This window comes from Meleagris gallopavo, chromosome 10 (genome assembly GCF_905368555.1).
Source record: "Meleagris gallopavo chromosome 10, MGAL_WU_HG_1.1, whole genome shotgun sequence".
Classification (NCBI taxonomy): Eukaryota; Metazoa; Chordata; class Aves; order Galliformes; family Phasianidae; genus Meleagris; species Meleagris gallopavo.
In genome coordinates, this window is record NC_139413.1 from 26,759,960 (window position 1) to 26,773,076 (window position 13,117).

Here is a 13,117-nt window from a genome sequence, read left to right on the forward strand (position 1 = left end):
AAAAAGAGTTGTGACATTTCTTTTGGATAGCTTCTTCAGTATCTGGCAGTCACCTATGATACGATGTTGATGGGTATGGATAGATTAGCTCTGTTTTCCTGATATCTGTCAGATGTCGAGTTCTGAGGAAACTGGTTGTGTGTGTTGCTGATGCATATGCAGTAGTTGGATAAGTGGATAGATGGGAGCTTTCATTTTACTTCTGTACAGTCATTGTTCATTAAGCTGGGTTTTGCTTTGTGAAGTGAGGTGCTCACTGGCAGGTAGTTAATCAGTGATCACGGTAACTCAGAGTGTGACCAGAGGAGCAAGCACACGTTCAAAACATGGAAACTAAAGAGCACTTTATTAGAATGAGTGAATTTCTATCAGCACTGTATTTTGCACATACAGGAGCAGCTAATAGAGTAAACTGATGGATGGCAGCTAGTGTGATTGTAGCTCAGCTGAAGACAGATAAAGCTCGTTCAGCAATAAGTAGAACAGATTTGCTATGACTGATAGTAGCACATAGCCATCCAAAGTTCAAGAAACTTGAAATTAAGACTTCCCCAGGAAAAAAAAGCAGCCAATCAGCATTTCTGTTGATACTTATTTCAGATATAGACGGAATAATTTCCACGGAAGGGTGAAAATTCCTTGGAAAATTCTTCCCTCATATCAGCTTTTTCTTCAACAGCCAACTTGTCTTTATGCATCATCTCTTTGTTCTGCATGTTGTCGAGTTCATGGTCCACCTGGTGATATCCGAGCTTCTATGGTTCCTTTTTATAGTGTCCCTTGAGAATGAAGATCTAAGTCACACTTCATTCATAGCTTTTGTTGTTTCTGAATCTCCATCAAGAGTCTAGTGGCAGAGAACTGCTGGGAGTATTGGGGTAATTATCCAACAGTCGTCTTTGGAGGTGAATATTAGCTGTCTACCAATGTGACTGACTTGATATGGAGTTATTGTTTAAGATGTGTATAGTCAGAACAATGTTAGTAATTAACAAGCGAAATTGGATGAACACATAGGTACAGATAGAGCTACAGATTTGGAGAGGAGGGGAATTTTTCTCTTATGTTATGACTACATTCACTTCATCAAAGTTAACCATCATTTCAGTACTCCGTTAGTGAGGAGCGTAGCTGTATGGGAAATAGGTTAATAGATATTTGTTTGCTCTGGGAAGGATTGGTGCATTCAATTCTCACACGTCATTTTCCGATCCATTTAAATATATATCAGCATCATACATGAAAATTTGAAGATCTTTAGCTGTACTCAAGGAAGACTTTTATGTGGTACACCTCTAGTACTGGCAGACATAAGGAGATAGAGGAATTAAAAACACCACAGTGCTCCAGTGCCCCTTAGAAGATGAGGAACATGGAGTATTCCTGGGCACTCACTGATTAAACTTGGGCTGGAGGTTTGCGAAGTGCAGAGTTTTGGAAAGTCTTACTGCGGGACTTCAACATCCGTGCAATGGCTCCAGTAACCAGAGTCTCTCAAGGACAAGGATCCCATTTACGCTTGCATTATGCATTGAGCAAAAGGGTGTGATGCATGATGTGGAATGAACAAAATAACTTGTGTGTTTAGGGAAATGCCAAATTAATGAAAATTCAGAAAGCTCTAATGTTGAAAAGGCACTCAAATTCCTTGATAGAAATATAATGCTGCTAACAGTTTCAAGATTATTGTTGTCTGAATTTTCTGCTTATTGTGTACGGCAATTAAAATTCTTTTCAACTGAAAAACCAATGTCAAATTAATATTTCCTTGTGGAAAAAAATACGAAAGTATACATCTTGTTCCATTTAGCACCATCAGGGTCTTTGGTCTGGCTCCCTCTGTCCATTGGGAAAAAAAAACTGATTCATGGGAGCAGACTAAGACCATATATGTTTGGCATATACGTACTTATACAATCGCATGAATTCAGTGAGTTAAGGAAACACACCCACTCAGACTTCCATCTGTGTTTCGTGCCACATATCCCCTTATTTTCTTTCTTATTTGGCAATTAACTTTTCCACTTATTCTGTAGTTAAAAGCTGCCGTAAGATGAAAACAGACTAATTCTGATTTTCATCTCTTGTACTCTAACTAACATTCGGAGGAGAGTCAGACCTGGATTGTGAAATTATGTTACCCAAAAATGCCAGGTGTGACTGTGATTTGGACAACAGTCCCGTGCACAGACCTGTAAGGAACACTTGAAAACCCCACCTGGGTCACCAAGCCGTTGTGTTCTGGCTGTTCTTGTTTATTCCTTGCTCAGAGCAGATGGATAGAAAGAGGCAGGGGATGGGGAGGATCCTTGGCTCCATTCCCTCTTCACTGGCCAGCACAGCTGAGACGAGCTGGGGATAGAGTAATTTGTTGCTGCCCTGCACCAGAGAGGAAGCAGAGGAGAACTGGGCCTCCGAGGTGTCCTTAAAGGTTGGCACCACGATGTGGAGTGCTGAAACTTGGTCTTCCGTGCTGTGGTCCCCAGTATTTGTCAGCTCACGGGAACAATGCTGAGGAAAGCGGTGCAAGGCAGCAGCATCCTCCCTGAGCTCTGCCCTTGGTAGCTCCAGCTTTAACTTTTTAATTTCCTGCATCCCTGAGCAACACAGGAGGGGAAGCTGAGGGCTGGGGACCACTAAATGTGTTAAAACTCATTAGGTATGAAACAGAAGACCTTTAAAACTAGCCAGGAGTCTCATACATGGGTGCCAAAAATTAAACACCTAATTCTATCTTTAGTCATTTAGTTCCTGCCTCACAGTTGTTAATATACAACACACTATCTCATAGGTGGCCTGATTTCCATAGGCACCGGGCACCTACAAAGCTAACTGAACTGTTGAGATTGCTTACCTAAGAGCGAGAGCTGGAGAATCAGATTTAAATTTTTCTGGGTGATTAAACCCGAGTTTGCTCGCTTTTGCTCTCAGCTCCTGAAAGGAGCTTCGATAGAATGACCAGCGTTGTAACATATGGCTCAGTTGAGGGGGGAAAAAAGAAAATGAGTATTAGGAATGGATGGACTAAAGAATACGCAGGATATATCAGGCACATTAACCAAACATATGGTGCTAAATGAGATATTTTTTTAAAATTGCAAAAAAATTGACATTCCTGGCAGTCTCAAGGATAATGTGACATGGCTGTGATAAATTTAGAAGAATGGGACATATTTTGGCTTGTTCTTGGAAACCTTTCTCTTGCATGCCGACTGTATTTCTTCTTTTATTAACCCATTCAAAGAATGTTTGAATTTTGCTGCTAGAGCACCATGCTAGCGCAACATAAAATGTGAATGATGCTAATTGCTTTGCACTGCCTAACTTTCTGTCATACCCTCCCCTCTTAAAGGACAAAACATGCTTTAGAAATGAGCTGGCAAGCTCAACTTCTTCTTTCTCTTGGTCAATATTAAGTGATGTAATTAAGCTCCTGTTTGCATATTCTTCTGAACTATGAAGCAGCCATTTTTTTCTTGAGATCTGATGGATATGATCACTCACAATAAAATGTGTCATTACAAACCTCAAACAAAATGAAAACATGATAGAGTTGGCCTGTTCCAAAGCAACACATTTCAGAATATCCTGAAATAAATTAAAAAAAAAAAAAGCAACAGTAATAACGATGGCAATCAGAACGATGATAACAAACAAATGTAATAAAAGTAGGAACCAATAATCAGTGCTTCAGTTTGCACGTCTACTCCATTTCACAACGTAGCGTTACATCAAAATTTCTATTTTCCTATGACAGCAGCTGTCCCAACCCCACAAAAGCCCTTCCTGGATGAGCGCAGCCCTGCTCAGCGCTGCCATACTTCAAGGTCATCCACCACTATTGTTGCAGTGCCTCAAGTTTCAGTATTTGGACGCATTCACGTAACGTGTTGCAGCTTTTGGCCACATCTCTCTGCCCCTTCCCCAGGCCGTGGTTCAGATGCAGGCAGGTTTTTAGCACAGCAGCCCTGCTCCTCCACCACCGGGAGCACAAATATTGCCACTGCCCATTGATTTTGTGTTTAGGGCTGGGGTGGCACCCGTTTATTGTTTCCCTCCCCTAGTTCCTCCATTGTAAGGACAGCAGAGTCAACATCACCCTTATTTCTTTTGAGTTGAGTCCTTGTCCTGGATGTGAACGCTCAAAAAAAGAGCAGCCACAAAGTTAAATCCCAACGTGCCGTGAGAGCAGAAGTTCAGCAGAAGTAATGGAATATGTCACCAAAGATAGCTTAGCTCAGCCTCCTTTTCTCACTTGCCCCAAACTGAACCAACTCTCCTGCTTTTGTCCCTACCCCAAAATCTTTTAGAGCAATGTGAAATGAACCAACATGGCATTTTTCTTATCCCTGTCCATTTCAAACTCTTATTTTTAAAAGATTATATATGTAACTTCTCTTGCTGTGAGGAAACAACCCTCATGACAGCAAACCCTTGTAGCAAACAGTTTCAAGACAGAAAGCTGTAATTACAGCACTGGAGCTCTAACCACTCCCTTACTGTTTAACTTCCTGAAATATAAACTGCAAAACCTCACTGAAACCATTAAGACCCCAGCAGAGCAGTGTATAAAGAACAAGAAGGCTCCTGCTTATTGCAATCAACATCCCAGGGACTATAAAGCTAGTGTTATTAAATATAAAGTTAATGATACCGTCCAGAGATAATATTGTCCAGACCTTTCTCTTCCATTTTTAACAATTAAATTCTATAAAATACAGAGTAGGTTGAATGGCTTTGCTGGTGGAAGTTCAACTTCCACGTTATCTTAGTTTTTGCTTTCTAACCTGAGATCCCAACAGTTCTGCAACTTTGTTTTGCTACATCCTTATGGATATGCAAAATGTGTGATGTACTGTACGTATTGGAAATCATCTATTTTCAGAGTACATGCAGATAATCAGAATATCCATATGCCTCCACATCTTTAAAAATAGAGTTAATAATATGGACACACATACGTCTTCAACTATATGCTGCAACGTTCTTTTACCTAAGCATAAATCACACTTTAAAAAAAAAGCTCTGATTTCAGAGCCTCTGTATTCATTCCATTAATTTCTTTGGTACCACGTGGAAGCCAAAAGGGCCACAAGATTGGTACCGTATCAGCAGAAGTTGATCTCAGAGAGTGTAACAAAACAGTCAGAGCAGCATCGCACCATTTCTGCCTGCCCATGAGAGAGGTTTCACCCGCTGGCAGCTTAACTCCACCTTTCATTAGAAGCCTTTGGTATAGTTCAAGGCATTATAACAACTGAAATAATTCCACTGTGGCTTCTAATATCAAAACACAAATACCATTCACCCTTTAAAAATTTTTGAAAGCAAAGGGGAACCACATAAATATATTACTTTCAAATACCTTTGAAGTCAATGGAGTAAAGAATGGCAGGGTTTGGACTCAGAAAACTTCACTCTCAAGTCGTGCCTTGAGTCTTGCTGCACATTTAAAAGATCCATTTGCAATAATCTATTGAACCAGTAAGTGAAAGACAGAACTCATAAAAAGCCTGTAAAAATCCAAATGCTCCAGCTATTACAGATTTCTAAAAATAAAGCAGAGTAGATTTCAGTAGCAATAATAAGCTGCATCTTATCCATATTTCAGATTTAAAAGAAAAATATGGCTGCCTTCTAGTACTCATTGCTCACAGCAAACCATGGCCACTTCTGCCTCAAAAAATCCCATAAATAAAAGTGAGCTTAGAGCTTGCTGTTGTATTCAATTTCGTTTGTCCTTTAAGTTTATCTAGCTGCTTCTGCACCCACTTTCACAATGCATAGGCTGTCGTTCCATGACCTAGCATTATTAAATTGCACTTATCAATCATTCTTGCCAGGAATGCCATCGCCAACTGCATTAAAGAAGTCAGAGAAGTCTGGTTTCAGCAGTCCCTCGCCTTCGCAGACCTCCTCCCTTGGAACGGCTTTCACACAGCACCATCGACCTGTCATTACAGGACCCAGAGGTGAGGCTTAACCCAAGAGCCCCCAGGCAGCTTAAACATTAGCCACAGCACCCGGCGTCCCAGTGCTTTGCCACGGAAAGTCATCGCCACGTGTGACGCACTCAGTGCCAGGCTGTGCTTCCAAAGCTCCAGAACCTGGAGGTTGTCGTTGTCGAGGCCGGTTGGTTTTGCGAGGCTGGGATGTTTGGTACAACTCCTGATGACAGTTCAGCAGTTGCAAAGGTGGAAATGCAGGTTTCTGGGGGCTGCAGGTTTTTATTTGAAGAGGGTGGGGAAGAGAGACTATATTAGGTAGAATATCTTCTGCTTGTGTCAGTGCATAGCTGCTCGAGAGACAGGGACTCATCAGTCACTTCTGAGCCATGCCTATCTTCCAACACTCTCGCTTTGTTGCTGCAAGTCATTCGGTGCTCGTGGTGTTGGTGTTGGTGTGCTGAAGATCTGCCTTATTAGCGGACTGCTTTGAAGTTGGTTCCTGCAATATTTTGGCTGGTTTTCTTCATAGTTCTCTTCCATCTGGCTTTTCAAGTAACAGGACTGTCCTCTGGGTCTAGATGTGCTTATACATTTTTGTTAGAAAGATGCATTTGCATTAACCTGGAAAACAAAATGCGGTACTCAGTTCACATTTGAAAAGGAAGACGCTTGGGCATAGTAACATACAAAAATGAATGAATCTTCTTACAAACCTTTTTGGAAGATATAAAAATAGATGTGAATGGCTGTGGCATGTTTCTTTCTGATATGGAATTTTGTCTCATTTGGAGAAGATTAAGGAATTGGTCGAACAGTGAAGCATAAAAAAACATATTAGAAATTCCTGCTAGAAATTGTTTTGAAATGTCTGCTTGGCATAAGTGTGGTTTTACTGAGGACAACATAAACCACAAGTAGCCTTTTTGCACGGTGCCAGGTGATGTGATGCGAAGCAGTAGCACTGCACTAAGTTGAAGTGAGGTCGGAATTGCACCTCATGGTTATTAGGACTTTGAGAACTCTACTCAATGTAGTTTGATTTATTGTGGTTAATCCCATAAAAATTAATTATCTTGAGAAAGACACACCTAGACTCTCAGAAGGTATTTAGGCATCCAAGATCTATGCAGATTTCCCATGGAATGTGGATCTGAGCTATCTGGCAAATATATTGTCTTTTAAAAGCCTTGATAATTGGTGATATAAGTATGAATAATATGAATGTTCCATTAACAATACATTCAGTGCACATCAGCTGACGTTGTATTCCTCTCTTTTAGAAGTTCAGCCTTTTAGATTTGAATTGTCAATTGATTAGTTAATAGGTCCTTTCTGTATTTAGCTATGTTTTACATCACTCATTAAATGCCTTTGTCTGTTCCTATTTAGACCCTCTCTATTTTGGACTTTTGTGTGATTCAGGGAGGAAACGTGTCACTGGTGAGGTCTTGTTTAAGCCACATCCACAGTCTGTTTTCACAAGACTTTCTGTGCACCTGGGGATACCAACCAGCTATGTGAGAAGAACTTTCAGGACTGCCAGAATTCAAAAGAGCAGATACGATGAATCTTTTTGACAAATTCAGTTTGCTTGGAAGGAGATATCTCCATAGAAAAGTAACATATTTTCTAATGATCACTCTTCCTAATAGGTTAAGCAATAGTGTTCTTCTGCAGCATCAGTAGGAGCATCTTCTTCTATTTTATACTTATTCACCAAAAAAAAAATCTTCACAGCTTTCAGGAAAAATGCCTCTGAATCTGTCCATGAATTCTTTCAATGTCATTATCCTTAAAAAATCTTGATCCAGACCTCATTCTTTGTTCTTTGCTGGACGTGTCTCTTCAGTATTCTTCTTCCACAGCACATTGGCTGTGTTTACTTCACTTCAACCACAGTCATTCTGTTAGTAGAGGGTATAATACTGAGGTGAATTATTTTCTGCAAATCCAGCTTTGTTCTTTATCCCATTCCCTTCAGTGTACTTTAGGATAGTAAGAAGAAGAGAGAAGCTTTTCAGGTATCAAAAGTGGCAACATAAGGAGCATAACACAATCATATAAGAGGATATCATCTTTGAGCAATTCCCATCCACCGTCAGTTATTGAAACTTGTAGATTTTACAGTAATGGTAGGAATAATGTAGTGCACATATGCTGCTTCCTCTTTGGCTACATATGCATTACCTAAATGCTTGATGACAGGTCATTCTGCGTTGTCTTCAGGAAGATAAAAGCTGGATTTAATCCTCATTCTGCAGAGATTCTCTGCATGTCAGAGAAAGGAAAGTCATGAATAAGTAGGTCAGAGTAAGCTCCTCAGCCAACTGAATGATTACGAGAAGGTTCAATCTTCTTCTGATGTTTGTCTGTGCAAGTTTATCACTTGGATGTGTATATGAGATGCATTGTAAAGCATCTCATGATCAACTTAGATGGCAGAGAAGAAGCTGTGGACTATTCATGGCAGGTGTTGTCATTGACAACCAGTGATTTGTAACTTCTCAGGAATATTTCTGAATCTTTCACATGCTTGCTAGCATTTCGTAGAACAAAGTGCACATCTTAGCACTGGGGATATCCCTTCCCAGAGTGCCCTTCCCAGTGATTCGCACAGTGAGCCACTTTGGGAACTAAACTTAGAGAAAGTGTAGATCATTAAGAAGGTTTCTTTGCTGTGAAATGCTCCATTCAACGAACCAGCTGGAAAACCTCTGTTATCATGAAATCGTCTGCACTGCACTGTGTTGTGGAAGGCTGTACACTAGTTTCCTATCTGCACTGGTGCTGCTGCCAGTACTCAGCCCAGCTGGGCAGTAGCCAGCAGAGAGGATCTGAGCTGGCTGACCATAGGACCAGATGTGCAGTGAGTGCTGGCGCATGGATGCCAATGCTTCAGTGACTCCTCAGTAGTTCCAACAGATGGTGGTAAGATCCAAGTTTCTTTGGTGCTAAGCTAGCAAAGTGATTCATGGAGCCTCACTTGATGATGGCAGTTTTTTGGGCATGACTCTATGAATGCACCATATGTCTTCTCTGGACCAGCATGGTTAGGATTCAGAGCCTGGCAGATGGTAAATTGATCACCTATATGGTGGCTTTAGCACTGCTATCAGTTTTAGGACGTATTTCAAAGCCTTGAAAATTCGAGCAGATAGATCGCTTTCTCCTGCCCAGTGTACTTCTGATACCTTCAAGATAGATGATCTGGTGGCCGTGTTTCTCACCTCAGTACTCCAGTACTGCAAAGCCATCATCTTCTGCTGGCCTCACACAAAGTTTTCCAGCATCGGCCTCAGCCTGTTTGAACTCTTTACTGGACAGTGAAGTATTTAAATACTACAGGTGGCAGCAGTATTTACAAAAGTGATTTTAGGCTTCCGTGCATTGCTACTTGCACTCTAGTGACTTTGTATCTGGAGCTGGCCGAAATATTAAATTAAACCACGATCTTGTAAATCTGGGATATACAGCAGCCTGTGCTCTGGAGCATTCATGCATTTCCACAGAATATGACAACATAGACACTGCAAGCCAAAAAGCAAGGAAGAAAAGGCAAAGAAAAAAAAAAAAAAAAGGAATGAGATGGTATGTTAGGAAGATAAATGAAGGAGAAACGCAGTTACAAGACAAGAAATTCAGCACAAAGGGAAAAACCCAAGTAATTAGGTGTGTGAGCAGAAAGAGAAGAAGGGATGAAAGTCAACTAGCGGAGTGGTTTCCTTTACAGTAATCTCCTCCATAATAAGCATAACCACTGAGATTTTTATCAGGATGAGGTCTACCAGGGAAATTTGGCAGGTTGATGCTCTCTGTTAGTGCCTCAGTGGCAAAAATTTGTCAAAAATCTGGCAAGGCATTGTGCCCTTCTTTATCAAAATTCTCACTTGGGTCACCAAAATATCAAAAATAGTCAGTAGCTGTTAGCTGTCCCGTCAGGCAACTTCACACGTACCAAGATGCTAATTTCTGCTAATTCCAAGACTATACAGCACAAAAGGACATTTTGTAATATACAATTGTATATATCACATGGCATACTATTTGAGGGCTGCCCTCAAAGCTTCCAGACTATAGCAGCCTTCTTCTTCCCTTTGCATTTGGACAAAAACAGAGCAGTGGAAGTTCATTTTGATACAGACACCTCAGATCAAGGGATGTTAATATAAGACAACCAAAAGAGGAGGGAGCCGTGGCACAAGGGTAGGAATGTGTATGGCAGTTGAGTAGAACCCCCAGATAGCATCCCACTGACCAGGAGATTAGCTAACCCAGCCCCAGTGCGAAGTCACGCTCTAGGTTAGTGTCAGGATACAGGGAGGGCTCACCTGGCTCTCACTGAGCATGTAGGTGTAGGTTTTGATTCTCCCCATTCCCTCACTTGGAAGCAGGAGCAATCTGAAAGAAAAGCAGTTTCCTAACAGATGGCCTCAAGGTCAGGGCTTAGTAATTACTGGATGCCCTGCCCAATCTCCCATCCACTGCCATATCCCAGGCAGGGGAGGACTGGGAGGAAGGCTTGCAAATGGTTAAAGCTTCAGCTAAACAAAAGTCAGGAACCGTGTAATTAAAACTCTACCTTTGTTGTATTGTAAAGAGTTAGCCTGTGACATAGGAAATATTTAAAGGAGCAGGCTGTTCAGCTAATTTGTGTGCGAGTGAACTGCTTAGACAGTCCTATCCTAAATTAACTGTAAGGCCACCCACTGAGATTGCCTCATAAAGGGCCATGATTGCTCAGCTTCGTTTTGTATAACCGTTCAATAATTACTAGATAAATGCATAACTAAAAGCTCTATTACACTAATAATTTGTACTGAGATAGATGTGTGGGACACCATGCTGGGTTAATTTGTCATCCCTGCAGCAAACTTCTAAAGAGGGCTCTTTTGCAGAGGAATTGTGTTAATATGTTGCTCCAGTGAGGACATGTTAGAGCAACAAGATGACTTGGTCGCTTAATCTCCTAAAGAGGCAAATAGCCTGGAGGGTAAGTGCCAGAAAGAAGAATGGGGGGTGATTAACACAGTGGACCCAGATTTAAACGCATCCTGACAAAAGCAGCTGATCTAACTGAGCAAAAGAATGAGAAGAAGAAAAAAAAAAAAAAAAAAGAAAGAAAGAAAAAAAAAAAAGGGCAGTGTTAAAAATACTAATAGGATTTCATGCATCTCTAAAAAATAATATAAAATAAAGTGCTGCAGGACCAAAGTCTGTTACCCATGCTTTTACCAATTCGGCGTTCGGATTCTTTGCCCTCTTTGATGTATCCGTGAAGTTAAACTGTATGCTTGAAACAGTGCAGTGAACTATAATATTTTTATCTCTGCTTTATGCTAAATTCTTTTAGCTTCAGACACACACAAAAAGCACATTATTGCTTTAAATATGGAACCCATGTTTAAGCATGAGAGCTCTGGATTTTCAACCTCCTCTATTGACAGAACCATAAATCATGTTAAAGTTAAGTGAATTACTGTAGCGTGGAACTATAGCTTTAACAATGTTTATGTAGTATCAGCTTACCATCTACAGAATGAAAGGGGGAAAAAAACACTGATATTAGAAATGGGAATGTGGAGTCCTATTAACTTAACAGCGATATATCACTCCAAAGTCACAGATTCCATTACCATGCCCTTTTTAGTATCAAAGCAGAATTATATCATCACACACATAAAGGTTGTGGTTTTTCAGAGAATTTACATTTCTATTGTAAACTTATCAACTGCATTTCATTATTAGAAAGGCATGATGTATTCTCCTAGTTGTAGTTTTTATCTCATATAGGTGAATACATCATATGCATTAAAACCAATAATAATATGCAAAAGTTGCCAGTATTTGATGTGAAATAGGAATTCCACAAATAGGTTAAATAAGTTTTTTTCGCCTCTATCTTTTATCTTGGGAGGGAGGAGTGCTTTAGATAGAGATGATTTTTATTCCTCTACCCATGTGATCAGTTTTTAGCATTATGATCTCCCCAAAGTAAGAGAAAGCTGACATGTTTTAAAAGAATCTGCTCAAAATAGCAAAGTTAAGTGGCCCCCTGCCTGCGCCAGAATCCGAACCCAGCACTCAGTTCAGCTCTACAGGTTTTCAAAAGCAGCTCGTACACCAATAAGCCCTGTGCCCAAACACAGCTTTAAACTTGTTCTCCTTTTGCTAGGAGCTTGTGGGCAGAATGTCCTTCTGCCTCCCACTTGCTGCTGCAAAATCTCTAATTTCCTGAACAAAGGGTCCAGGTGCCTTACACAATTTGGTCTTCAAAGCAGCAAAAAGGGGCAGATAGGCAGCCCGACTCGCAGTCACTGTGGATCTGTTTTTTCAGCCGACCACCTACACTTGACTTCAGGGGCTGAGAGGTGAGCATTCTGCAGTTCGGTCCTTCTTCTGGACGTCCACGGGCGGGAACAGATCTTCCATCCATCACATTTAGGGTATCTGTATTCTCACATCAGCCAGCTACTTCCATTACAGTTTGAGTTCCAGCTATGTCTGCGTGCCTCTTGCCGCATTACAGGACCAAAGCGATGCATGTGTTTTCCACCGGTCTGAATTCCCCTCACAGGGCTGGTCCTGCTCTGCTCACTTCTCTCCTCAGCAGCTCCATGTTGAAGCAGAGACAAGCCCTTGCTACCCTGAATTCAAGACTGCTCTACATTTATCACCCTAACGTCTATTTCTAATGGGCAGTGAGAAAAGTGGGGACTTTCAGACAGCTTTGAAAGAGTTACAGGGACTCAGCTCCCATTGAGATTGAAAAGCAGGTAACGAATTCACTCAGGACTTCTGCAAGTCCCAGCCCAAGTTTCTTAATGATTTTTTTTTTTCTTGTTTGGGTAACTGCTTTAATCACAAAAACTCTCTGGACTTAAAGCTATTGTTTTAGGCTTCTATTCTTCACCTCTTGCATTGTATTATACACAGAAGTGTAAGTTCCTTTCAACAAATTTGGATTATTGCCAGATCTCCTTATTAAAAAGTCACTCTTCATATTTCCGATAAACACAGCTGTTTCATGGTGTTTGGAAGCATTTCACATCAGCCAGCGTGGTGGCTTAGCCAATTAGTCCTCTAATATGGTCAATTTTGAGAGTAAGTACCTTTGGGGTACAAAGGGTGGGATACATCTTGCATAATTTGAACTGGCACTTGCATCACTT

General features: G+C 40.9%; 1 protein-coding gene across 13 annotated transcripts in view; it reads left to right on the forward strand.

Moving 5' to 3' along the window:
• The window catches only part of NFIA (nuclear factor I A), a 238,551-nt gene that overhangs the window by 181,549 nt on the left and 43,885 nt on the right, over positions 1-13,117 (forward strand). For 9 of the 13 annotated variants that reach the window (XM_085231648.1, XM_085231647.1, XM_085231645.1 and 6 more), the window contains one exon: positions 5,844-5,972. The exons of the other annotated variants lie outside the window; for them this stretch is intronic. In XM_085231648.1, coding sequence (XP_085087774.1) covers positions 5,844-5,972 — 129 coding nt within the window. The remainder of the gene's footprint in view (positions 1-5,843; positions 5,973-13,117) is intronic. 13 annotated transcript variants of the gene reach the window in all.